This window comes from Lissotriton vulgaris, chromosome 1_1, assembly GCF_964263255.1.
Source record: "Lissotriton vulgaris chromosome 1_1, aLisVul1.2, whole genome shotgun sequence".
In the NCBI taxonomy this organism is placed as follows: Eukaryota; Metazoa; Chordata; class Amphibia; order Caudata; family Salamandridae; genus Lissotriton; species Lissotriton vulgaris.
The window spans coordinates 1,624,700,701-1,624,726,105 of record NC_141685.1 but is presented as its reverse complement, the minus strand read 5'-3'; the positions used below and the strand labels follow the sequence as shown (position 1 = coordinate 1,624,726,105).

Sequence of the window (25,405 nt, the reverse complement as noted above, 5' to 3'; positions counted from 1 at the left end):
CCACGTCAGCTGGCCCAAAACGTGATCGCAGCCTCTGGGCCTGCCCACATTCGAGAACTTTCTCGGTTGCCGCCCTCTTGGGTGCCCCGCATTTGCCCCTTGGTTCCGAGATGGAAGGGGAGTACGATGAGGAGGCCTGCCCCTATCTGCAGGATGATGAGTTTTATCAGGCGGTGGACAACTCCATCAATCGTTGCGTGACGGAGGTGGTAGGGCCCATGGAGGACCGCCTTTCTGCCCGCATCGTGGAGGAGTGTGCGAAGCTGGCAGCGGCGCAGGTGCCTCCGTCCCCCGAACTCCCAGGGACGTCCGGCGGGTTGCCGCCCGCTCCGAAGAGACCCCGTGGTGAGGGACCCTCATCGGAGGCCCAAGGCGTGGACAAGGGCGCTTTCGAGCGACTTCGTGACGCCTTCCTGGCCAAGGCGACGGCGGTGCCTCCGACGCCCTTGGTGGACCCTGGCACTTCGGGCGACGTGTCTACGGCGCCTGCCTCCCCGATCTACGACTCTCCGGACACGGATGACGACGGGGAGTCGACCCGTTCTTGGCTCCCGACACCTTCAGCGAAGGAGATGCCCCGAGACGAGTCGGGCATGCTGGACCCGGACGAGATCGTCCACCCCCGATCCGCGGCCTGGGCCCCGGGGGAGACGGTGGCGAAGTTTGTCGCGGGCAGGCTGCGCAAGCCCCTGGAGAAGGAGGCGAGGGGTTGCCTGCGCGGGGAATGCCCTCGGCCTACTCTGGAAGGGAAAGTGGCCATGACACCAGAATTGGACCCCAAGATGGCCACCTTCCTGGCGAAATTCATGAAGGACCCCAGGAAGGGGATCGACCGGTCCTGGCGGGCTTGCCAGGACAAGTTGTTGGATGCGGTCGGGCCCGCCACGAAGATCCTCGATATGGCGGAGGAGGCTCGAGCGAATGGCACCGCCATTTCACCGGAGGTGCTCTCCAACTGGGCCCAGAGGGTGATCGTATTTTTGGGCAACGCCAACTGTGCCCTGTCCACGGAGAGGCGGCGTTCGCTCCTTATCAAGCTGGATCCGAAGCTGGGGGACCTGGCCTCGTCGGAGGCAGGTGCCGTGGCCCAGGGTGGCCTCTTCGGTGAGCCTTTCATCCGCGAGCTGGGAAAGTTCGTGAATACGTTCACGTCGCTGGACAAGGCCCAGTCCAGCATCAAGAGGGTGTTCCACCAGCGTTTTTCTGGAGGGGCCGGTCGCGGCAGGGGCCGCGCGATCGGCCGTGGTCAGCAGACCAACAACCGTGGACAAGGCTCCGGAAGAGGTCAGTACCAGACCTCGGCCAACTACACCAACTTCTACCCCACGAGGGGACAACGCTATGGTGGCAGAGGGTTCAAGAAGAACTCCGGGCAAGGAAATGCCCCCGGTAAGTGTACTTTGCTTGGATCAAGTTCCGATTGGGGGGCGGCTAGCAAGCTTTTACGGGGAGTGGGAATTGCTCACTGCCGATGCTTGGGTTTTGCAAACTGTCAGAGGTTTCCATATAGAGTTTCACGACCAACCGACTCAGGTGAGGCCCCCGCGCCCGATGGTTTTCTCAGAATCCGACGCGTGATTGATAGACGGGGAAGTCTCAGACTTGCTGCGCAAGGGAGCCATCCGTCTATCAACGCGCCACCCACATGGGTTCCTCCGCAACGTCTTCCTGGTAGACAAGACAGATGGGGGCAAGAGGCCTGTGATCAATCTCAAGGAGTTCAATGGGTGGTTGGTCTACCGTCACTTCAAGATGGAGGGGATCCACCTCTTTCGGGACGTGCTCCTCCCTCGGGATTGGATGGTGCGACTGGATCTCAAGGATGCCTACTTGGTCGTTCCCATCCACCCCCCTCATCGTCGTTTCCTACAATTCCTGTGGGACGGCAAGGTGTTCGAATTCACCGCCCTGCCGTTCGGTCTTTCTTCGGCCCGTGGTGCTTCACGAAGGTCCTCCACCCGGTAGTGGAGTTTCTCAGAAGTCAGGGGGTCCGTATGATAGTATACTTAGACGACATCCTCCTCATGGGGCAGTGCCCAGAGATACTGGCAGGACAGCTGCGTCAAGCTGTCGGCCTGCTTCAGAGACTGGGGTTCGTCATCAATGGCTCCAAGTCGGTTTTGGTTCCCACTCAGCGGATCACCTTTTTAGGTTTCGTGGTGGACTCGGTACAGGCGGTCTTGAGCCTACCGGGTCGGAAGGTCGCAAAGATACGACACCTGCTTCGGCAGACGATCGCGAGGGATCGTACGTCACTGCGCCATGTCGCCAAGGTGGTGGGTCTTCTATCGTCCTCCATCCAGGCGATTTTCCCAGGCCCGCTGCACTACAGGGCTCTTCAGCGCCTGAAGGCGCAGCATTTGCGCCGTGGGATGTGTTACGATCAGTGGCTCCCCCTCACGGACGAAGTGAAGGAGGAGATGTCATGGTGGCTGTCGCACATGGAGGCATGGAATGGGCGAGCGATCTTCGGGTCGGCTCCGGACTTGATCATAGAGTCAGACGCCAGCAGGTCGGGCTGGGGCGCCCGGTGCGGGGATTTTTCCACCGGCGGCGCCTGGTCGTCAGAAGAACAACAATTGCATATCAATTGTTTGGAGCTCCTTGCGGGCTCCTTCGCGGTTCGCTGTTGGACCAAAGATTCGGTGAAGGCTTGTGTCCTGCTACGGATGGACAATATTTCGGCGGTCCGGTATGTGAACCACCTAGGAGGTCCTCGGTCCCGCGCCTTGGCGGACTTAGCGAAGGACTTCTGGGATTATTGCCTGTCTCGTCACATTGCGGTGACGGCGGAGTATCTGCCAGGCCAGTGCAATCAGGTAGCGGATTGGCACTCTCGACATCTCAGGGATGCCAGCCAGTGGAAACTGGATCCGGGAGTCTTCCGGTGGCTACACTCCCTTTGGGGACCCTTCTCGGTGGACCTCTTCGCGTCCCGTCTCGACCACCAGCTGCCGCGGTTCTACAGCTGGAGGCCGGACCCTCTGGCGGAGGCCACGGACGCGTTCTTGCAGGATTGGAGTCGGGAACAGCCGTTCGCGTTTCCCCCGTTCTCCATGATCATGCGAACGGCGGCCCAAATACGCCGCCAGGGTGCGGAACTGGTGTTGGTTACACCGCTGTGGAGGTCTCAAGTATGGTTTCCGGTTCTTCTGGAACTTTCTTGGGATTTTCCAATCCTACTCCCCCTGTTTCCTCTGCTCCTGACGAGCCCGGAGCAGGAACCTCACCCTCTCGTCATGCAGAACACTCTCCGCCTCGTGGCGTGGAGGCTCTCAGGAGACGCTGGACGCTCCCGGGCCTTTCGGGGCCAGCTGCGCATTTGCTCTTCAAAGCATGGGCCGATAGTACGACGAAGCGTTACAGATCCGCTTGGCTTAAGTGGATGCGTTGGTGTTTACGAAGGGATTTGGATCCCATGGTCGCTGGCCTTGTTCCCGTGCTGAATTTCCTGGCTCATTTGGCCGACAAGGGTTTAGCGTATAGGACGATCAATGCTATCCGGTCGGCGATTTCTGCGGGCCACGATAACATCGATGGCCACCCGGTAGGGGAACACCCTTTTGTGTGCCGGCTTCTGCGAGCGGTTCGCCTCGCACTGCCGCCAGAGCCCAGGTACTCCGTCCTTTGGGACGTCAATTTGGTTCTGAATCTGTTCCTGTCGTGGCCAGCGAATTCTTATCTGTCTCTTAAGGAGCTCTCGGCGAAATTAGCCATGTTGTTATGTCTGGTCTCTTGTAGGCGCGTCTCGGACGTGCGCGCGCTGGATGTTTCTGCACGCATTTTTTCCCCGGATGGGGTTACTTTTACGGTGGGCCGACGCACTAAGACGTCGTCGCGTTCCATTTCTTATCCAGCCTTTACTGACACTCCTAAGTTGTGTGTCGTGCAATGCCTCAAAGCATATGAGGACCTGACCTTGGATCTGCGCCCTCCGGGCGAGCGTCAGCTGTTGATTGCCCTGCGGAAGCCACACAAAGCTGTCTCCTCCCCCACTATTGCTCGGTGGGTGCGTTGGGTCATGCAGGAAGCGGGCATCAATACTTCTCTCTTTGGAGCACACTCCGCCAGGGGGGCCATGGCCTCTAAGGCATTCTCGGTGGGTGCTCGTCTGGAGGACCTTATGCGAGCAGCGGACTGGTCCTCGGATTCCACCTTCAAGAGGTTTTATTTTAAGCCGGTGGTGGATTTGGCTCAGTTGGTGGTAAGTAAGCTTTAAACTAGCATAATCTGAAGCCTCCGGTCCTGACATAGAATCGAAATTTGCCTAGCTTACGTAACGGTAAGTTTCAATTCTATTAAGGACACGGAGGCGAAGATTATCCCACCCGGACTACAGTGGTGTCTCTACCCACCCGTATGACAGTAAGTAAAGCGTTTTCCTTTACGTTGTCAGTGCTGTGTTGTTCACTGAATGCTCCTCGCCTTGTTGTTGCATTTTCCTGGGCCACCTCGCTGATACTGTTCCTTTTTTGGCAGGCAACGACGGTGCTAAACAGGACCAATGAGGCTTAAGCGTGATCTGCGCGAAGAAAGAGGAGGAAGATGATGGGAAGTCCGGTTATATAGTGATGATGGACAGAGACCAAGGACTATGGGCTATTGTTACAAGCAAAGAGACTCTTGGGAGTTGTTGTTGATTTTTTGTTGAACATTACGTCAATGCTTTATGTTTAAAGCATTTTTTGTTCTTATTATATCTTTTCCTAAGCTGCTGTGGTTTCTTTGTTAATAAAGCGAAGGAAGATATAGCATAATCCTCGCCTCCGTGTCCTTAATAGAATTGAAACTTACCGTTACGTAAGCTAGGCAAATTTCGATTCACCCAGTATACCTATCATTAATACAGAAATCAGTTACTTATTTGATTTGCATCGGAGAACAGAGCGGGATACCCTGTTTATTTTCTATCTTGCATATTGAAAGAATTAACAATTTCCTTGTAGACATGAAGGAATGTTTCAATTCTATTAAGGACTCTGAGGTGAGGATTATGCTCTGCTTTCTTTATTTTCCAAAACCAGCAGACTTCAACATAAACAGAAAAAACCCTCTTTCCAAAGAAACATAAGGAAAGGACAGTCTGTAAGTCCATCCAATCAGCATTCACGCACGTCTCCAAGACCTGGGGAATGCTCGGAAACAACCTCCTTTCTTGACTGCGACCATCCATCCGTCATTGAGTTCCGTTAATCCGTTTTTGGAGTTTCCGATCCTAAAAGAGTGGAAAGGACAACCGAATGAATCAGGACTTGCGCACCACAGTGAGCACAAGGCATAACACTGTTTAAACTGAACCCCTGAGGTGCTCCCGTCAGCCAACTGCCGTCTCGAGCACTACCTCTGTAGTGCTGCGCACGTCTGTTGACCGAAGCGGCGCGCCCACTGATAAAAACTGCTCCACCACCGCGGAATTTGCGCCGGGGTTAAGCGGTTACCAATCAAAACACAGGACCAAATGAACTGTAAGCCCATGTATATCAAAATCTGGAGTACAACTGAAGTAAGAAATAAATACTTATACCATACGGAGTGCTAATCCATAGAATAGGGCGGGAAAAAAGGTGACTGAACCCTTAGGAACACCGGGTGGGTATAATCCATGCCTCCGAGTCCTTCGTAGAATTGAAACTTTCCTTGGTGTCTACTAGGAAATGTTTCATTCTATGGCAGGACCGGAGGCGAGGATTATGCTTCTTCAAAGCTTGTCCACCACCAGGGAAGCCATATCAATGACTGTTTTAAAATAGAATCTTGTAAACATCGAGTCTGATGAAAAGTCAGCGGCATTTATTTATTTTGATAATGTCTTTGAGGCGAGCCCCGAGTGAAAAGGCTTTGGAGGCCATTGCTCCTCTCACGGAGTGGACACCGAAGTGCGAAATGTCAATGCCTGCTACCCGCATGACCCATCTGATCCATCTTGCAATGGTGGGAGAAGACACTGCCTTGAAGGGTGACTTGAGAGATATCAGCAGCTGGTTAACATCATGCGATCAATATTCATCCGTCATGCGCTCATAAGCCTTGAGGCAACGCACCACGCACAACTTAGGATGTTTGTCAAAAGCCGGGTAGGAGTTTGTCAAAAGCCGGGTAGGAGATTAACTTAGAATCCGACTTAGTGTGGCGGGAAATATGGAAAGTGGCCCCTTGAGGGGTAAACAGCCGACCGTGGCGATCGAGGGCTCTCGCATCAGAAAGCCTCTGGCAGTAGATCAAGCAGAGGGGTATGACTTACTTCGCAGAGAACTCCTTGTAAGACAGATATCTAGTTAACTGCCAGGACTTAAAGAGAGAACACTTTATTAACGTCCCACAATTAAGTGTATTTAGGTAAAGGAGGCAGGGATAAGCGAATGCCTCTCATTAACGTACAGATAAAAGGGTGTTCCCCCACCGCGTTACCCTGCACCAAGTCATGACCCGCCAAGATGGCTGACCTGTAAGAATTTATGGTACAGTAAGCGAAACCCTGTGTTGCTAGGGAGGCCAGGAAATTGAAAACATGGACAACTTCGCACCCCACGGCACCAACTCACCCATCTGGACCAAGCTGAACGGTATCGTTTGTTGGTGCCATTGGTCCACACTGCTGCCAAGATGTTAAGCCACGGAGTCTCCAACGGTGAGGGAAATCCGCAAAGCCATAAGGGGCATCCGACTCTGCAGAACCAACGGGTGAGGCCCTCCCTGAGGATCTCGAAAGATCGTATGATCGCGGGGTAGAAAGATTGGAGAATCCCAAGAAAGTTCCAGTAGAACTGGAAACCATACTTACGACCTCCGATAAGGTGTGATCAACACGACCTCTGCCTGCTGGCAGCGAACCTGCGCGGTGAGGTGCATAATCAAGGCGAATGGGGAAAGGCATAACCCGTCTCATTCGACCAACCCTGAAGGAATGCGTCCGTGCCCGCAGCCAGACTGTCCGGCTTCCAACTGAAGAACTTGCGAAGCTAGTGATCCAGGCACGAGGCAAAGAGATGAACTGAAAAGGGGCCCCAAAGGGCGTGTAGTCTATGGAAGACACTGGTATCCAATTGCCAGAGGCTCACATCCGACCATTCTCTGGAGTATCAGTCCTCTACCACGTTGGACACTCTCGGAAGGTATTCTGCTGTCACAGACACACTGTTCTCCAGGCAAAAGGTCCAGAATTCCTTGGACTTCGTGCCCCCCCCCAGGTAATTTATGTAGCGGACCTCCGACACATGGTCCATCTTGAGAAGGACATGGCAGCTGATGCGGTCCTTCATCCAGCACTTGATGGCGAAGGAAGCAGCCAATAGTTCCAAGCAATTGATGTGAAGCCGCTGCTCATCTGCAGACCATTTTTCTGGAGTCCCCGCAGCGCGCCCCCAAGCCCGACCTGCTGGCGTCCGACTCTATGACTATGTCCGGAGCTGAGCCTAAAATGGCCCTCCCTTTCCAGGCCTCCATGTGGTCTAGCACCACCGCATTTTTAACCACACCTCGTCTGTGAGGGGAACGAGTTCTGAGTATTGCAAGCCCTTCTTGAGTTGAGTGGCCTTCAGCCGCTGGAGGGCTCTGTAATGTAGAGGCCCCGTGAAGATGGCTTGTATGGAGGAGGATAGTAGACCCACCACCCTAGCAACCTGCTGGAGAGAGACGGTGGAGCGGGCCAGGGTATGCCTGAGTTCCCGGCGAATTTTGGAAACCTTCCTGGAGGGAAGCTCAACGTCTTGTTGACGGAGTCTATGAGGAAACCCAGAGACATGGTTTGTTGGGCCGGTACTAAGAGGGATTTCTTCCTGTTGATGACAAAGCCCAGTCCCTGTAAAATATGCACAGCCGTCCGTAGTTGCTCCACAATCAAGGTTGGGGATTGAGCCAGCAGGAGAATATCGTCGAGGTAAATAAGGAGGCGGAAGCCAGGTATTCCACTACCGGTTTGAGCACCTTGGTGAAGCACCATGGTGCAGAGGAGAGCCTGCAGGGCAGAGTGGTGTACTCATAAGTTTGCCCTCTCCATTGAAACTGAAGGAACCTGTAATGCGAGGGGATAATCGGAACGGAGAGATTAGCGTCCTTCAGGTCGAGGCACGCCATCCAGTTGTTTGGCCGCAGGAGGTCGTGCAGCAGGTGGATTCCCTTCATTTTGAAATGGCGGTACACCAACCAGCTGTTAAACTCCTTCAGATTGATGACGGGGCGTTGACCCCCGTCTGTCTTGTCCACCAAGAAGATGTTGCTCAAGAACCTGTTGGGGTGGAGGGACGAGCACACTATCACCCCTTTGTGGGGCAGATCGTGAGCCTCTTCGTCCACCAGCGCGGTCTGGGCTGACTTGAATAACAGGGGCCGTGGCACTGATTCCTGGTGAGGGGCCCCGTAAAATTCTATGTGAAAACCACTGATGGTCTAAAGAACCCATGAGTCTGAAGTAACGGCCTCCCAATTGTGAACGAATAAAGCCAGCCTGCCCCCCACTAGCAAATGGGGTAAAGGGAGAGAGAAACCTGATTGGTTTTGGAAATGGCCTCTGCCTGCTCCTCTGGCACCTCTGCCCCTGCCCTTTCTTCGAGCCTTCTTGAAGCCTTCATTAGGGGATTGAGTGTAGAAGTGGCCGGTCGAGCTCACCTGGTCACGACCGACCCGAACAAAAACCTTTGGATGAAACACTCTCTTAATAAAGCTTTGCTGTCCAGGGTGGTAAAGGTGGAGACTAACTTCATGAGCTCTTTCACAAAAGGCTCGCCGTAGAATCCCCAGTCTGCCACAGCTCCCGCCTCCGAAGAGGCCAAGTCTTGAATATATTTTTGCAGAAAAGTGACCATTCTGGCATAGATTTAGGGAGTGAAGGCTACCCTGCCCATCAGGGCGGGCGAGGGCCTTCCGCCCGCAAACAGGCTCTTAGTTCCTTTTCTAGGGGCTTCCTCATCTGACTGATGACAAATTGCACCACTTTGTCGCTCGAGGCTCACAGAGACGAGCAAGGGTGTGCTAAATCCTCTGGGACCAGCATATCTGTAGGAGCTTCTGCTGCATTCTGGGGAGGGGGGGGGGGGCGCCAGGGCCTTGAAGGGCCCGGTTCGTCAAGGGACTCCGTAGGGGAATCATTGCCCTTGTCATCGCCACCCTCAGGGGAGAAGGGATAATCTCATTCATCGGGTCCACCTGAGTTACAGGGGGGGCGCGCCAGTAAAGCCTTTTTAAGGAGCTTGAAAGCCACCATATCCACCGCCGCCTCTGGTTTCCTCTTAGGGGGGTCGAATTTTGGTGTTCACCAGAGCCATACGAGTAGGCAACCTTCATAATGTGCCTCTCAAAGGGACCCATGGCTGCAGCGACGGCATGGTGGATGAAGACGTCCACTATGTCGCAGAAATCGTCGTCAAAAGGTAGGACCTGGAAGGACTCTTCCTTCACATAATCTCCTTCCATAGCTAGCGACCCACTCAAAGGGGCATCCGGCTGCAGATAAACAGACCTGGAGTCAGCTGTCAAGGCTTCAAGCGTGCAGGGCTCTTTGTTCGGCGAGGACCCGATGACAGGAAATTCCTGACTGGAAAGCGTTCCCGCAGAGCAACGAGTTGATACGCGCTGCACTGGCGCCCTCTGATGGCCGCCTGCGTCACCGTGAGCCCGCAAGAGAAACCGCAAAAGGAGCAATAAGGAACGCTCCTGCGGCAGACACACTGTAATCGCATACGAAACACGCACCCAAGCGCTTGTGCTACATAGTAAAGCAGTTGCCAAGTAAAACACAGACAATGCCAATCTTAAAAGGAATAGACCGATGAAAAACCATAGAGTGTAATGGAAAGCGACTTGTCTGCTGGTGAGCAGAAAAAGCAAGAGGAGGTTTCCCAGCATTCCCCGGGCCTTGGAGACGTGCATGGATGCTGATTGGATGGACTTATAGACTGTCCTTTCCTTATGTTTCATAGGAAAGAGAGTTTTTAGGTCTCGCGACCTATCAATGCGCGCAAGCGCATTGAGCGGAGCGGAATTAAAGTGCTCAAAATCCTCGTCAAACCAAGGGCTTCTTGCGCTGCGGTTTTCATTAAGTTCACGTGAATCACGTGACCAAACAAGCACCCGCATTCACGGCCGTACAGCACATCAAAGGGCTTCGCCCAGCGTGCGCTCTGCGGCTTCCCCCTTCCCCTTCTCTGCCTTCCCTCCGTCTTGTTTCAATTTTGTCTTTGTCATTTCACACCAATTTGCCATCTGCCATCCGTGAGCCTGTCGAGTTCTGCTATGGTAAACATTTCAAGATCTTCATTTCATGTGCATTTTTTCATGTTTTAGTTTTCTCCGAGGACTGTGTGCTTCTCTCGTAGGCTCTCCCGCCCCCATCCGGCTTCCCTCCAACCATTTGCCACACTCCTTGCCTCTGTCTTGCCTCCCCCCCCATTCTCCTCCCCTCGCTTGCATTCCCGCCCCCCACCAGGCTCTCCCGCCCGTTTCTCTTTTTTCTCTCTGTCTCTCGATAAACCTGTTTGCCAGGATCCTCCCCTGGGCATCGCACTCAGGACGTATGAGGTTCCCTTACTATGTTAAGTTTCATTTCCGGTTGTACTGCACAATGCTTTGTTGCCCATGTGATTACGTTGGAATTATACATTTAAACATTTCTGCCTCCCCACCCCCGAAAGCAATGATAAACACATCAGCAGAGCATGTGAAAAACAATTCTGTCACATTCCAGTTTACACAAATCTGACTAAAACAATTTTTGTGTCGTGAAATGTGATATATATGTCCATCTTTCCACCCAAATTGTGTTGAAGAATCTCTGACAGCAGCATGCTATTATGGTGCGGGGAAAAGTAAATCACAGGAATAAAACTAATTGAGCTGCAGTGCAATATTAAGTAAAAACAGATGCAGTATAAATGGCGCATTCAGTGGTAAATAGGAACTGTGCTCGCTCAGAGTCACGCGCCGGGGCCATTAAGCACTAAGGTCTTGCAGGTACCAAGCAATACCTTAGATAAATTTATCGAAAACACCCCAGCCGTAACACGGTTCCTGCTGATTGCTCATTTACCCATAATGCATGCTGCCATAGCAAAATCTGACAAACGACAGGGAAAGCTCAGGTTATTTTTTACGCTGACTGCCAAGCCCCTCACCTCAGATTATTCATTTATTAGGGCAATCACAGAGGTCTGGGTACTTAATATTGTTTTCACCAAATATGAACGACGAATGACTGCTTCATTACTGCGATAATTTACAAGACGCAGGAAAAAGAAGCGCAGCACTTCGAGACTGAGAGCTTTCACGCAGATTAAAATAGAATAATTTCGCAAGGGCAATTTTTATTTCTGGAGCAGCGCAATTTTTTTTAAGGGACATTTTTTTTTTTTGTAAAACTGTCTTTTTGCAGTAGAGAAGCTTGTGAAAGAAAAGCGGTGGGTAGGGTGTGTTCCTCTATCCCGCAACGTCATTTAAAGTCAAACCGTCAACAAAAATTCGCGTAAATCTATTACTCTCTGCCCGGCTTCTAAGAAACGTCAACTCTTGTTGTGTGTGTCTGCTAATTACGCGAGTCTTAGCAATATCATCGACCGCTTGATCCTTGCACCGTGGGCGTTTCCCAAATCTCCAGAGTCCGAGGCAGAGGAGAGCTGCAGGCTTGGCAAGGAGGCCAGAACTCAGTTCGGAATGACAACATTTTTCCTGTAAAGGATAACTTCGACCACAAACGCATCTTCCCGTCTGCCGAAAGTGAAATATTAGCTGAGCAAGCGTCACTCACTCAGCTGCACATGCCGACAATTCAACCACTAATGTGTGTGAGTCCTAGAAAATACCGTTCTGTTATTTTTCGACGTGCCCACATTAAGCTACTCTGTTTTACAATGAATGTGTGCCTTGGCTTGGATTATTTTTGAAGGTGCTTTTTTGCAAAAACAACTTTGTTTGAATACAGTCATACGCTGATTGACAGGGCTGGGAACAGTCATCGAGAAACCCTGTTTCTGTATTCTTTCCACCAAAAAATCAATATAAAGTTTTATGCATAACCTGCAAGGCATACTGTGGAAAGGCCATCGCTATCTAAAGAAGCACTGGCGTTGCCAATAGGTCTCGCAGTAGGAAAGTTGGAGCTATTGATTTTGTAAATGACAAAGCCCTTTATGTATTTAAAATGAAAACAAAAATTAAAGGCATTGTTATTTGCAATTGTAATAGCTCCAACTTTTCTACTGCAAGACCTATTGGCAACGCCAGTGCTTGTTTCTGTTTGTGTTGAAGACTGCTGTTGGAAAATGCAGAGCATAATCCTCGCCTCTAGTCCTGCCATAGAATCTAGTTAGTGGTCAATTGTTTGGGCATGTTTGGAGTCGAAGCCTAATATGGTTATATGCATCTGAAAAACCCTTAACTTCTGTACAGCCGCCCACAGCAGCTCTCAACATTTGCTCTTACGCTATACAAATATACAACCACCGTAGATGGGAAGACCGTGCTTGTAGGTAAAAGCCTTTTGTTAAAATGTACCATCCTGTAAAATGGTCCAAACCAATTAATATATTGTCATAATTTGCATCGCACACTCCCTATTCCCCATGATAGTCTCTGTTCCTGCAGTAAATTGGTCATTTGCATAAAAGGCCTCCCTAGAAAGTGTACCAGTGCATTCATAGTCTGACCTCTTCTCTTTTTTCACTATTATGAAGCAAATGCATAGCTATACTAACTAGCACATTCTAATCTAGGCTCTTGTTCTTTTTAGATTTCTGGGACACAGCAGGACAGGAGAGGTTCCAAAGTATGCATGCTTCATATTACCACAAGGCTCATGCCTGTATCATGGTAAGGCGTGATCAAATTATTATATTTTTAAAAAGCATAAGCAAAAAATCAGTCTCGCAGTAAACAAGCACTGGTGTGGCCAATAGGTCTCGCATTAGGAAAGTTTGAGCTATTGGTCTTGTAAATGACAATTATTTTTATTTATGTGTTGGTTTTGAAAATAGCTTAATTAATAGCTTTGCCATTTACAATGCCAATAGTTATAACTTTCGCAAATGTGGCAACTATAGCAAAGCGCTGCAAGCTGAGATGGAATTAGCCGCCAGCACCATTCGTAAACTACGGCAAGTCAGGACGAGGAGCAGGCTGTACTCGCTCACATCACAGCCACATTATCCTATTAGCGCGCGCTCCGTGTCCAGTCAAATCCCCGTCTGCAACATGATGGAGGTCCCCCCTTCGCAGCCGCCTGGTATGTTTATCCTTCCACGTTATTCACCTTTTTTCCTCTTTGGCGACTGGTTGCTGAAAAAGCAACGGGCTTTTTTTTTTACTTGATTGGGGGCACGGTGTGTGGGCTCTTGATACTTTACCTGCAATAATCCGGGTCCTGGGAGATGCGCCAAGGGCAAAAATACACTCGGGCAATAACGCCTGTTGGATTATCGCGGGCCACCTTCCTCTCTGGTAGTCTGTACACCACACACACACACGTCTGCACGGGTGACACTGCACATTGGTTTGCCCCCTTCGAATTCGGATTTTCAGAATACATTCTGGTAAAAGCAAGGTAGATTATACCACGCGCATATATTACACGCCTACCCTCTGCCAGAGCAAGCATGGTGCCAAGGGCTCCTACCTGCTGCAAGAGCAAGCACGCTACAAAGGGCCCCTACCCTCTACCAGAGCAAGCATGGTGCCAAGGGCCCCTACCCTCTACCAGAGCAAGCATCGTGCCAAGGGCTCCTACCCACTGCCAGAGCAAGCACGTTGCCAAGGGCCCCTACCCTCTACCAGAGCAAGCATGGTGCCAAGGGCCCCTACCCTCTACCAGAGCAAGCATGGTGCCAAGGGCTCCTACCCGCTGCCAGAGCAAGCACGCTGCCAAGGGCCCCTACCCTCTATTAGAGCAAGCATGGTGCCAAGGGCTCTTACCCACTGCCAGAGCAAGCATGGTGCCAAGGCTCCTACCATCTGCCAGAGCAAGCATGGTGCCAAGGGCTCCTACCCTCTACCGGTGCAGGCATGATGCCAAAGGCCCCTACCCTCTACCAGAGCAAGCATGGTGCCAAGGGCCCCTAGCCTCTACCAGAGCAAGCATAGTGCCAAGGGCTCTTACCCGCTGCCAGAGCAAGCATGGTGCCAAGGGCTCCTACCCTCTGCCAGAGCAAGCATGGTGCCAAGGGCTCCTACTCTCTGCCAGAGCAAGCATGGTGCCAAGGGCTCCTACCCTCTACCAGTGCAGGCATGATGCCAAGGACTCCTGCCCTCTTCCAGAGCCAGCATGGTGCCAATGGTCCCTACCTTCTGCCAGAGCATGCATGGTGCCAATGGGTCCTGCCCTCCACCAGAGCAAGCATGGTGCCAAGGGGTCCTGCCCTCCACCAGAGCAAGCATGGTGCCAAGGGCTCCTGCCCGCGGCCAGAGCAAGCATGGTGCCAAGGGTCCCTACCCTCTGCCAGAGCAAGCATGGTGCCAAGGGCTCTTACCTGCTGCCAGAGCAAGCATGAGCCAAGGGCTCCTGCTCTCCACCAGAGGAAGCATGGTGCCAAGGGGTCCTGCCCTCTGCCAGAGCAAGCATAGTGCCAAGGGCCTCTACCTTCTGCCAGAGCATGCATGGTGCCAAGGGCTCCTATTCTCCGCCAGAGCAAGCATGGTGCCAAGGGCCCTGTCCTCTACCAGAGAAAGCATGGTGCCAATGGGTCCTGCCCTCCACCAGAGTAAGCATGGCTACCCTCCACCAGAGCAAGCATGGTGCCAAGGGCTCCTGCCCTCTACCAGAGCAAGCACGGTGCCAAGGGTGGCGAAGGCGAAGGATAGAAACACTATGAAAACAATATGAGAGACATCACCCGCTCTGTGCCAGGCTGTGCTACATCACGTCACCGATGCCCACCAGATGCCAAGAATTGCCACCAGTGTATCAGGAGTTCACACGTCTCGTCAGGGAGGGTCCCAAACTAGCTCCCGCATGGGTCAAAGGTCACAGTCAGTGAGAGAAAAAGACACTTACTGCCATGTGAGGGGAGAGAATCACGCACACCTTCTCTGTCTCCGAATGTGACAGGGAAGGGGAGGGTGATTGGGGGAAGGGAGGGGGCAGGGAGGTTTGTAAGGGAGGGGGCACTGACCTATGAGGTGCACGAAAGGGAGCCCACCTGTAGCACAAACGGCAGAGTGGACAGAGGCCGGAGGTGGACAGGAATGGACAGAGGGGCAAGAACTGGGAGGGCGCCTGAGATGGGGAGGAAGGGGAGAATGCGAGCCAGAAGTCAGTCTCACAATGTGACACAAGAAAAAACTATCGATCCCGGCTGCCCAGCTCACAAGGTGTGTGATCCGAGGCACATGCTTTAATTCTCAGTCTCCTCATACTTCATTATCACACCCGAGACACCTTCAGGTGAGTGGGTTCAGGGTGTGTCCTGCACAAGAGCCTCGTGGGTGTGCTCTGCATAGACTGAGGCTGCTTCGTCGAAGAATCGAGCCACAAACACAGAGCGCACCCTCTTCGATCACGAATGGAAGTGTCGTCAGGGCGGGGAGGGTGAGGGGGGGCAAGAACCTTTGCGAGTTCACGTTTAAAAACGTTTAATAAATATCTCTCAAGGCGGTGATATAATCTGACCGAGTAAAATGAGGCGCTTCGGTTGTTTAATGAATGCACTTTGACCCCGGCTCGGCTCTGCCTGCTCGTCTGTTGGCTCGCCCACCTCGCCTCGTGCAAGGTGAAGACAGGAGACAGACGGGGTCAAGCCAAGTGCAAGGTGAAGACAGGAGACAGACAGGGTGAAGCCTCGTGCAAGGTAAAGAAAGACAGGAGACAAACAGGGTGAAGCCTCGTGCAACGTAAAGACCGGAGGCAGACAGGGTGAAGCCTCGTGCAAGGTGAAGACAGGAGACATACAGGGTGAAGCCAAGAGCTAGGTGAAGACAGGAGACATTCTGGTAAAAGCAAGGTAGATTATACCACGCGCATATGGAAAACAAGAGCGGCCGGGAAACTGAAAGTACGGCCGGCCAGCCATGAATAATTAGGGGAGGAGAAGCCGCAGAGCACACGCTGGGAGAAGCCCTTTGATGTGGTGGCGGCCGTGAAAAAATACAATTAGGAGGGAGGGAGGGAGGCTGATGCGTGTGCTTGTTTGGTCACGCGATTCACGTGAACTCAATGAAAACCGCACCAAAAAAACCCTTGGTTTGACGAGTATTTAGAGCACTTGAATTCTCGCCATTTTCCAATGGAAAAGGCGAGACCTAAAAAGGAGACTGGCTGGAAAGTCACAGATGGCTGAAAATGTAGAATATGGGGTCTGGATTAGCTTAGAGACTTCTTGAAGTGGGTGCTTTATAACCTCTAAATGGAGCCACAAGACTGGGCTTTACATACCCCAAATATTGGTCTATTCATCACCTGTGACTGAACCGGGAAAACAGCCAAGTTGTGGCTCTGTGAAATAGAGTGGTCTACGGACTTGTAGATAAAAACCATGTTTCTGAGGAAGTGCACTTGAGAAAGGTGATGAGGAGATTGAATTTCTCCCACAATGTTAAGCATAGAATGTGTATCATTTCTTTTTCTAGGTAGTGGGCGTTAGAAATTGTGTTTTTAGTTGGCAGAGGTATGCACCGTTCTAGTCTGGGCCACAATCCTACTCACGTTGAGCTAGATACACACTAAAAGATAACCTGTGCTCACCCTTTTGGTAGCTTGGCACAGAGCAGTCCTAGTTATCTAAAGAAGCAATGTGTAAAGTGTGCAACACACACACACACTCAGTAGCGCAATGAAAACACCACAAAAACTCTACACAGGTTTAGAAAAATAGAAATAATTTTATGAGTAAAACAAAGACCAAAAACGACAAAAATCCAATCGGCAGAACTGGAGTTATGAATTTGTAAAGAACAAACCAAAAATAGTGTTTAGAAGTCAACACCACTAAAATGTTGCTTGAGGTCGTGCTCGACCTGGATAAATCCAAGGTTTAGGCCGACTTCGATGGAGTGTAAGCCAGGTACCGGACTCAGACCTAGAGGAGTTGGCCTAACAGCTAGGGCGGTCGACCTCCAATCTGGGGAACCAGGTTCGAGTTTCTGCAAGGATTCACAACATCCTGTGATTCTGGTAAAATCACTTAATCTCCCTGTGGCTAACAAAAATGAATATTTGGCCTCATATAACGTAACTGGTGCTCTGATACTCAATACCTTCAGGTCAAGTTGGCGCTCTATAAAACTCTATTTAAAATAATAAGTCTGGTCCCAGTGACAAAGCACCTTGGATGAAGCAAGCATCGATGTTGAATACATGGTGTGAGGAGTTAAGAAGGTGCCCTGACTCCCTAAATCCCATAGATGAAGGTGAAGCGTAGACACCGATCTGCACAGTCAATGGAGACTTCGTCGACAAACCCCTTTACGATGGAGGCGCTGCATCGCTGTCAAGTTGTGCTGTCCATCGCGTTGCGCTGTCGAGGGCGTCATGTTGCTCTACCAATCAATGTCGAGCCGTGCAGTCCTTTGAGGCTTTTGACTGGGTGTGAGTGTTTGATTGATTCAGATGCTCCGTCCATCATCACCCCCTTTTGTACCGCTTTTGGCCGCCATAAGTGTGGCAGGGTATGTTCAGACGTGAGTCCCTTGCTCACTTTGCCACTGGATTCAAGCAAGCCGGGCTGAAGACGGCTGGAATGCCAGAAACCGGTCCTCGGAAGCTTGTTTCCGGTCCATGGAAGACATGGCTTGGCAGTTCGGGCTGGACTATTCCCATGAGGCACAGGGTCAGACTGATTTGCATATAGCCATGTCTGAACTGGGGTGGCAGAGTGGGCTAAAGAACGGTGATGGATTAAACCCAGATCTTTTGACTGGGTGTGAGTGTTTGATTGATTCAGATGCTCCGTACATCATCACCCCCTTTTGTACCATCCTTTGAGGAAAAGTCATCGAATGGTGCCTGCGTCAGCATTGAGGAGCAATGTTTGGGTTCCGATCGACACAGTCATCACTGCGGCTATTTTGTTGCAAAAACAGCTGCTGAACCCCCTTTTGAGGCCCAGGACTGGAATGGCACCTCAAACAAGCAAGGAAGGACTCACAGATGGCAGAGCCCAGCAGCAGTAGCAGGGCTGTAGGAAGTATTTGATTGCTTTAAGACCCCAGAACAGCAAGCAAGCCAGCAATCCCTTGGAGTTACTCTGGGTTCTCAGGGCAGAGATCAGCTGGCAGCACAGCAGGTCCAGAAAGCAGAGAAGCAGTTCCTGGCAGAGTTCTTCACAGGTCCAGCAGTGTACTGTCTTTGTAGGGTAAGAGGCCCTGTACATATACCCAGTTGTCCCTTTGAAGTGGGGTTGACTTCATAGCAGGCCCTTGAAGTGCACAGGTCCCCTTTCATCCCTGCTCTGTCTGCCTGGACATCTGTGGGGGGTAATCAGGCCTTCGTGTGGAACACAGGACATTGTTTATCCATGTGTGTCAGCTCCTCTTCCTCCTTCCTGCTCAGGAAGAGCTATCAGAATGTAGATGAATGCAGATGAGTTCTCCGTCACATCCATATTTCCTGAGTTTGTGGCTGTCTAGAGGGAATGCACAAAGTTTAGCTATCACCCATCTCCGTCTTATTGGAGACAGGATGCAAGGCAGTAAGAGCAGAGAAATGTCCACTATCTAAAAGTGATATTTCTAAAACAGTAATGTTAAATCCAGGATTACCATTAAAGAGGATTTATCATAACCATTCCAGAGATATGAAACATGATGCAGCTATTCCTCTCTAATCAGCAAATACAGCTTAAAAGTGGTGTAAGGAAGTCCCAATGTTAGCCTGTGAGGGGAGTAGTCATCCCAGTAGTAAAAAACAACTGTAGCAGTTTGTCACTACCAGGACATGTACAACTTAAAAGTACATGTCCTAACTATTAGGTACACAGCACTCTGCTCTAATGGGTGACTTGTGTGTAATATGATTGGAGTTTAAGGCTTGGCAAGTAGTTTTAAATGCCATGTTGAAGTGGCAGAAAAGTACACACACAGACCTTGTAGTGACAGGACTGATTCAGATTTGAAAGGCTACTTGTGTGGGTGGCACAATCAATGATGCAGGTCCACTAATAGCATGTGATTTATAGACCTTGGCTTTATGGTATACCACTTTACAAGGGACTTACAAGTAAACTAAATAGGCCAATTGTGTATATTCCAATGTTTCCTTGTTTAGGGGAGAAGCATGTGCACTTAAACCCGTTTTAGCATGGGTAAATTGCTCAGAGTCCCAAAGCTACAAAAAGATCAGAAAATAAGGAGAAGGAAGGCACAAGATATGGGGATGAGCTTTCAGAGAGGGCCATTTTGCCAACAGTGGGTGTGCTGCATGTGGTCCATTTTTACCCAGGTGCTTTAGTCACTTCCATTGGTCTGTTTATGAGTTGCATGAATCTTTTAATTTCCCCATCTGTTGCTAGATGGTAAGACGCTTCTGGAAACCCTTGCATGTGAATTTTGGGGTGGTATTCATTATCTGTTAAAGATAAGTGTTAATTTAAATTATATTTTAAAGTCTTGTACTATTACACTGCTTATTTGACAGGTTTCTTCAACACTGTTGTAAATTTGACAAGTTCTAGTCCTAGTGTACCCGCACATTGTGCGTTGGGATAGCATGGCAGTCATACTAATTCTTCTCTTCCCTTGGTGCTTCGGATAATTTGACCTATATTGATGGCATTTTAAGCCAAAGTTATGTCTTTATCCAAAAGTAACTATCATGGCTAGCACAGGCGTGTCCTATAGCGTTGCCTGTGTCTACATGGCTTCAATATAATTGTATTAGAAAAGGTTATTGATAAGGCTTCTGTAATTCAGTTGTTGTTGAGTTTTATCATGAACTGCATGGAACACATTTTCTTTCTATCTGTTTTAGCCACCGTCGTACAGGTTTTGCATTATACCTTTGGCATGGAGTGCAAACCGTGTTTGTGGGGAAGGTATTTCCAACAAAAATCTTCCCAGGAGTCAAGGGCACCCTCTGAACCGTGACAAAACACACAGCAACAGACACATGAAAGCCATCTACTTCCAAGTCTACGCCAGAAACTGCTCAAAGTTGTATAGCACATCTCTAGTCACAGAACACCTCTGACATTCCACATTATAGAAAAATGCCAAGAATGCTAGATTATTCACAAACTAACGATTTCGTTAAGACCATTCCAGGCCTCCCAGATAAATTTGCTGTGTGCACCACCTTACTAAAACTAAAGTACAAAAACTAAATATCCACCATCTCAACCATGCTCACCTTCAAAAAGCTGGGTAGACACGTAATCCCTTCAGTTTCTTTGCAGATCCTGCACAAGCTTAATTGATTTAAGAATGTTTTTTGCTGACCACTATGATTTACGCACTATTCTGCAACAGGTCTCTCATTTCTGGCCTTAATTATCCAAAATGAAAGCTTTTGATATATTTGCAGCTTCAGTATTTCAGGGTTGGGGTTGCTTTTGCAATGAGCCAATGACTGTTTGAGTATGATGAGAGAATCCTGCTTTCTCTGTATGTTTATGGTATTTGGCACTCACGCTTTTCAGTTTAACAGTGGTTAAATTGTCTCTAAAATTGTTGGCCACACTTCGTTAAGCGTGCATAGCTTTTTATAACTAATTATTAATTTGGGCTGGATTAATTTTTTGCACACAGGAGAAACAATGAGAGACTTGTCTGAATTGGTGCCAGCTAGATTAGTAAACATCTTTTTTTTTTTTTGCTTCAGTTTGTGTAGTTTACAATTGATGTTTTTGTTAGTAAATGTGAACTCTTTTTGAGTGGCTATATTGTGGGTAATTAAGTACAGTGTTTTTATTGAATTAAGATGACATCATGGTAGTTATCATTTTAGGAAAAGGAGTGTTGTGCACACCATTATATTTAGGACTCATTTGTATCCTGATACCAGTGTCTTAGCGCCTTTGCCTTGATTTGATTTGTATAGTTTTTTCAAGTCCCCTGACATGTTACTCAGACTTACATTCAGTCTTTGCTTGCCTGCTCCTTGTGGGTGAACCTATTCGTGTGATCCCCCACTCTTCTGCATTTATCGGTTGTCATTGGCTCTTGCATAGCTGCACATGCTTATAATTATTGTCCAGTGTCAGGCTGTGGACCAAGTCTCCCATTTTCTACCACAGGTCTACAGGCAACACAAAATCCAGTCAGCTCGGCTTATTTTCCTCAGGATGTCTGTTTTTTTTCTTTTTATAGTCTTTCCCAGGACTTGTTTTTCTACTCGCCCCCTTCTATAAGAGGCAGGCACACCCTGCTCAATTTTTAACTGAGGCCGATCCCTGGGACTTTAGGTGTAACTATGGCTAAGACATTCTCTCAATCAAAAGGCATGTACAGTGTGTGGTGTGAGCAAGATCATGTCAGAAGACCCAATAGTATATGTATTCGCCTCAGCGAGTCAAGGAATACTCTCAAAGACTGCTTCATCTGTGTGACATTCAGCGCAAACTCCATCAGCAACAGAGGATCACCTACTTGGCGCCTAAAAGGAGCAATCTCCATGTACCTCTATACTCCCACGATCCGTTCCTCTGTTCTCAACAAGAATAGTTACAGAATTTATGAAAGGTTTTTTTCTGCCAAACCCATGAAAAACAAACCAGTTTGCGAGTTAAACACTGTGAATGGAGCTGTCATTTAAAAAGCCATTCAGACTTACGTGCCAAGCCTCTCTTCAAATACTAATATGAAAGACATTATTTATTTTAGCCATAACGTCGGCAAGGCGGATTCATGAAATCTACATGCTTTCTACTAAGCCACTTTATTTAAGATTTAATTCATGGCCAAAGTACACACTTCATTCCATCTAAATTAGAACATTTATTTGCCAACCTTAATTGCCTCCGCCAATTACTTCTCTAGAAAAGGCACCACATTCTTTAGACCTGTTTCTAACGGATAACAAAGGTAACTCTCTTTCAAAACACCTTTCATTTGAAGTGCCTCTGATGGACGTATGCATAGCAGCAACTAAGGCTTTAACCCATACTTTGCCAAAGCATTATTGCCTGGAAATGAATGTAGGACACGCAGTACTGCTAAAACATCTCCTTCTCTGCTTTCTGATTTGTGTAATTTACTGCTATTTCAATCTTAATTCAGGCATTGATATCTTTAATACATTCTCAATGCCCACCCTTCCTGTTAATAAGGCTATCAGTATGTTCATAAGACAAGGCATGAATTTATAATAGTTGGTACCTCGGAGGAGGATTTGAGTTTGAGCCCCTCCACCTCATTGCCAGTTCTTGTGAAGTTGTAGCAGGGATTCCATTCTCCTACAGAACTGTGCATAGAGATTTGGAACCTCAGTGAATTAGGATGGCCCAAAACTCACCTTAGTACCCAAAATCCCCTTACCGAGCTAGCTACAGTGTCTCATTGGTCATAACAAAATAGACAATCCAGAACATGATCTTAAAATACCTCAGGTCACGTGGAACACATAGACACTCTTTCGTTACATAATCATTTCAAACCAGAACGTGGAGTAAATGAGGACGCGTGCATATTTGAAATATGTATTTACTAATGCAGGGTTCTCAAACGCAGTATCTTAGATAACACAAGCAAACATATTATAACGAGCAAAGTTATCAGCATAGTTATTAGTCCATAAAAAGCGAAAGGTGACAACATGCTAAAATGTTGAAATGAATAGGAGTTAACAACACCTAATTCTCACCCTCCCTAGCTAGCATATTATATTATATCTAAGAAGGTCTCTTTGGGCTTTAGCAGGGCGACCCCATACCTCAATCTCTCAGTGGCAGAGGATCACATCGTCTTCCACCAGCTCTCTGCATGCGAAGCACCATCAAGTGTGTTTATCTGTTCTTGTGCAGAGCAATATAAAACGCGCCTAAAGCCAGATTTGCCAGCAGCTGCATTTATGTTATGTCTAGGAAAGTGCGAAGATCAGACCTTACAATAATACTGTGTTTACTCATCCTTCAAGGCTTCAGCACTCACTGTACAGACGCCGTCTGTTAAGCAATGTTATCAGAGCAATAACATATTATTCTCGTATAAATCACAACGCTCTTCTAGGCTGAAAGCTAAAGCAACAATTATGTGTCGTGTGCAGAAGCAGCAAAAAGGTAAAATGGCGTTTAAACATTTAATTAGCTCATGCTAACTTAACACGGTATATAGGTAAGCAGTAACTATATGACATCCCCCCATGATCGGAGCACTGCTAAGATAAGGCACGGGGCACATCGAGAAGACAGAGTTCAAGAACAATAAGCCAGGTCAAATCATAAATACAGATTAAAAAAACTTATTTGTAAGTCAATGTAATTTTTTTTCATTTTAGCTCAAATCAATAGGTCTGGGAAATGAAAAATCACGCATAATTTTCAAAAAAAATATTGCAATTAAGAACGGACTAGTATCCAAAAAGTCGAAAGCTTTTAGGACAGGACTGAATATGCAAAATAAGCAGCAACAGCCTCCAGCATGAAGTCACTGTCGTCATCCGAAAACAGTTCAGCCATCCAATTTAATAGAGGGAAAGAACATAGGTGCTCTTCAAGCAACGGAGCCTCTAGCATCATCAGAGGACAACTTGGTGGGTTCTCAATAAAGCTGTGTGCCAAGAAATCTTGCGCCGCTGCGCGTATGTTCCAACGACCCATTAGTCCATGCATCGCTGCCATGGCCATAATCCCTCCGCCAAAACAAAACACCTCGTGAGCAACTATGGGACTCATCAGATGAATAAAATCGACGTCAGGAGACACCGTCTTGCAGAGACACAAATCAAGGGCCCAGTCGAAATCGCAGCTCAGGCAATAAAACACAGGCTGGACACATGTAAAATAGGAAAATCGAAACGATAATCCATATGCCGTGCTAAAGTCTCAAGCGGCAACGTGCCGTAGTATTAAAGCATCCGGTTGCGGAACAGTGCCAGGTGGGGCTGTGCGGCGTGTAATACAGGACGGGCATCCATTTTTAATAAAACAAAATATAACCAAAACGCCTGCAGCCAGCGCCAGTAAAACAGGAAATCCACCAAATAAGCTCGAGAATATGGAATGGAAAAAAGCAGGAACGACTCAAAATATCTTCTCAAATGAAGTCACAAGACCACTGCTAACCATTTAAAAAAAGTGTGCAAGGCCAGAAGTGGAGGACGCATTAAAGATTGAATGTATTAATTCGCTGAAATGCAATGGTAAGTCAGTATTCAAAAGGGCCTGCACCTCTCTGTGGGTGTTGGCGATGTGAAGGACAAATGTTTCACGAGCCGAACTCAGGGCCACTTGTTTTTGAGACAAAAGGGCTCTTATTCTACTCATTCCATTGAACTCTGCCTTCAAGGTTGGGATTCGCGGCCAGATGGAAACATCTGAATTCCCATGCGGAGGAGGATACAGAACGTTTTTCAACAAACCACACGTTCAGATACAGTTATCACATAAGCGATGCCTCAAATTAACCCACAACAATCTTCATTATTAAAAAGTAAATAACTTCCGTTCGCCAGTAAAGTGAAAGTAGGGACAATTGCGGCAACCGGTGCATCATTTAAAACACAGGCTAAATTTGAACGATCCTGATTAAAGGAACCATGTAATTGGATATGTCTACACATTAATGAGTGATCTGACGTTTTGGTGCATTCTTCACCTTTTAAATAAACCTCCTGCCCATCTTTAAGACATCTGTATGTAAAGGGGAGGGACCAGGCCTCGTGCAAAAATGCACTACCAAGGGGTTCATATCTGACTATTACAATATATCGCATACAATTTGTAAATTCAAGTTCGAGGCATGTGGGCTTCTGAATTCATATCTGTGCATAGATCGCCGCCTAGTGTTGGGTCCGGATGATCGCACATTGTTGTCCTGGAAGAGTCTTCGAAGTATCACGAGATAGGTGGCTCCTCCCCTGGACTACAGTGCGCATGGGCATCGACTCCATCCTCAGATTGTTTTTTTCCGCCATTGAGTTCCGATGCATATTGGTTCACTCAAGTCGGATTCGATATAAAGGTTTTCTTAAGGCCTTTAGTTTTTCGTCGGTATAGTCTTGCTTTCGGTGCCCAGTTCTTTCCAGCTCAGTTCCGAGCCGGATATCCAGGAAAGCCGCGTGCTTTTCGACGCTGAAGGCCCGGTCGATGCCAGAGGCCTTATCGACGTACCATCATGGAACGGAGCCCGTTCAAGAGATGTCCCGTGTGCAACTCCAAGTATCCCCACATCGACGTCCACCCGGTGTGCAACAAGTGTCTGTCGCCAGATCATGATGAAGCCAGCTGCATGGCTTGTTCCCGTTTTCGATCCAAGAAGACACTTCTGCGTCGACGCGCTGCGCGCAAGGAAGCCCAGCAGACTGCACCGGAGCCTGTGGACATCTTCGATGCCGGGGATG

General features: G+C 48.8%; 1 protein-coding gene across 1 annotated transcript in view; it reads left to right on the top strand.

Annotated features, from left to right (window-relative positions):
- LOC147750923 (rab-like protein 2A) overlaps positions 1–25,405 on the top strand; it is a 213,417-nt gene that overhangs the window by 61,981 nt on the left and 126,031 nt on the right. Inside the window, exons 4-5 of the mRNA XM_086918827.1 lie at positions 12,376–12,455; positions 12,716–12,795. Coding sequence (XP_086774953.1) covers positions 12,376–12,455; positions 12,716–12,795 — 160 coding nt within the window. The remainder of the gene's footprint in view (positions 1–12,375; positions 12,456–12,715; positions 12,796–25,405) is intronic.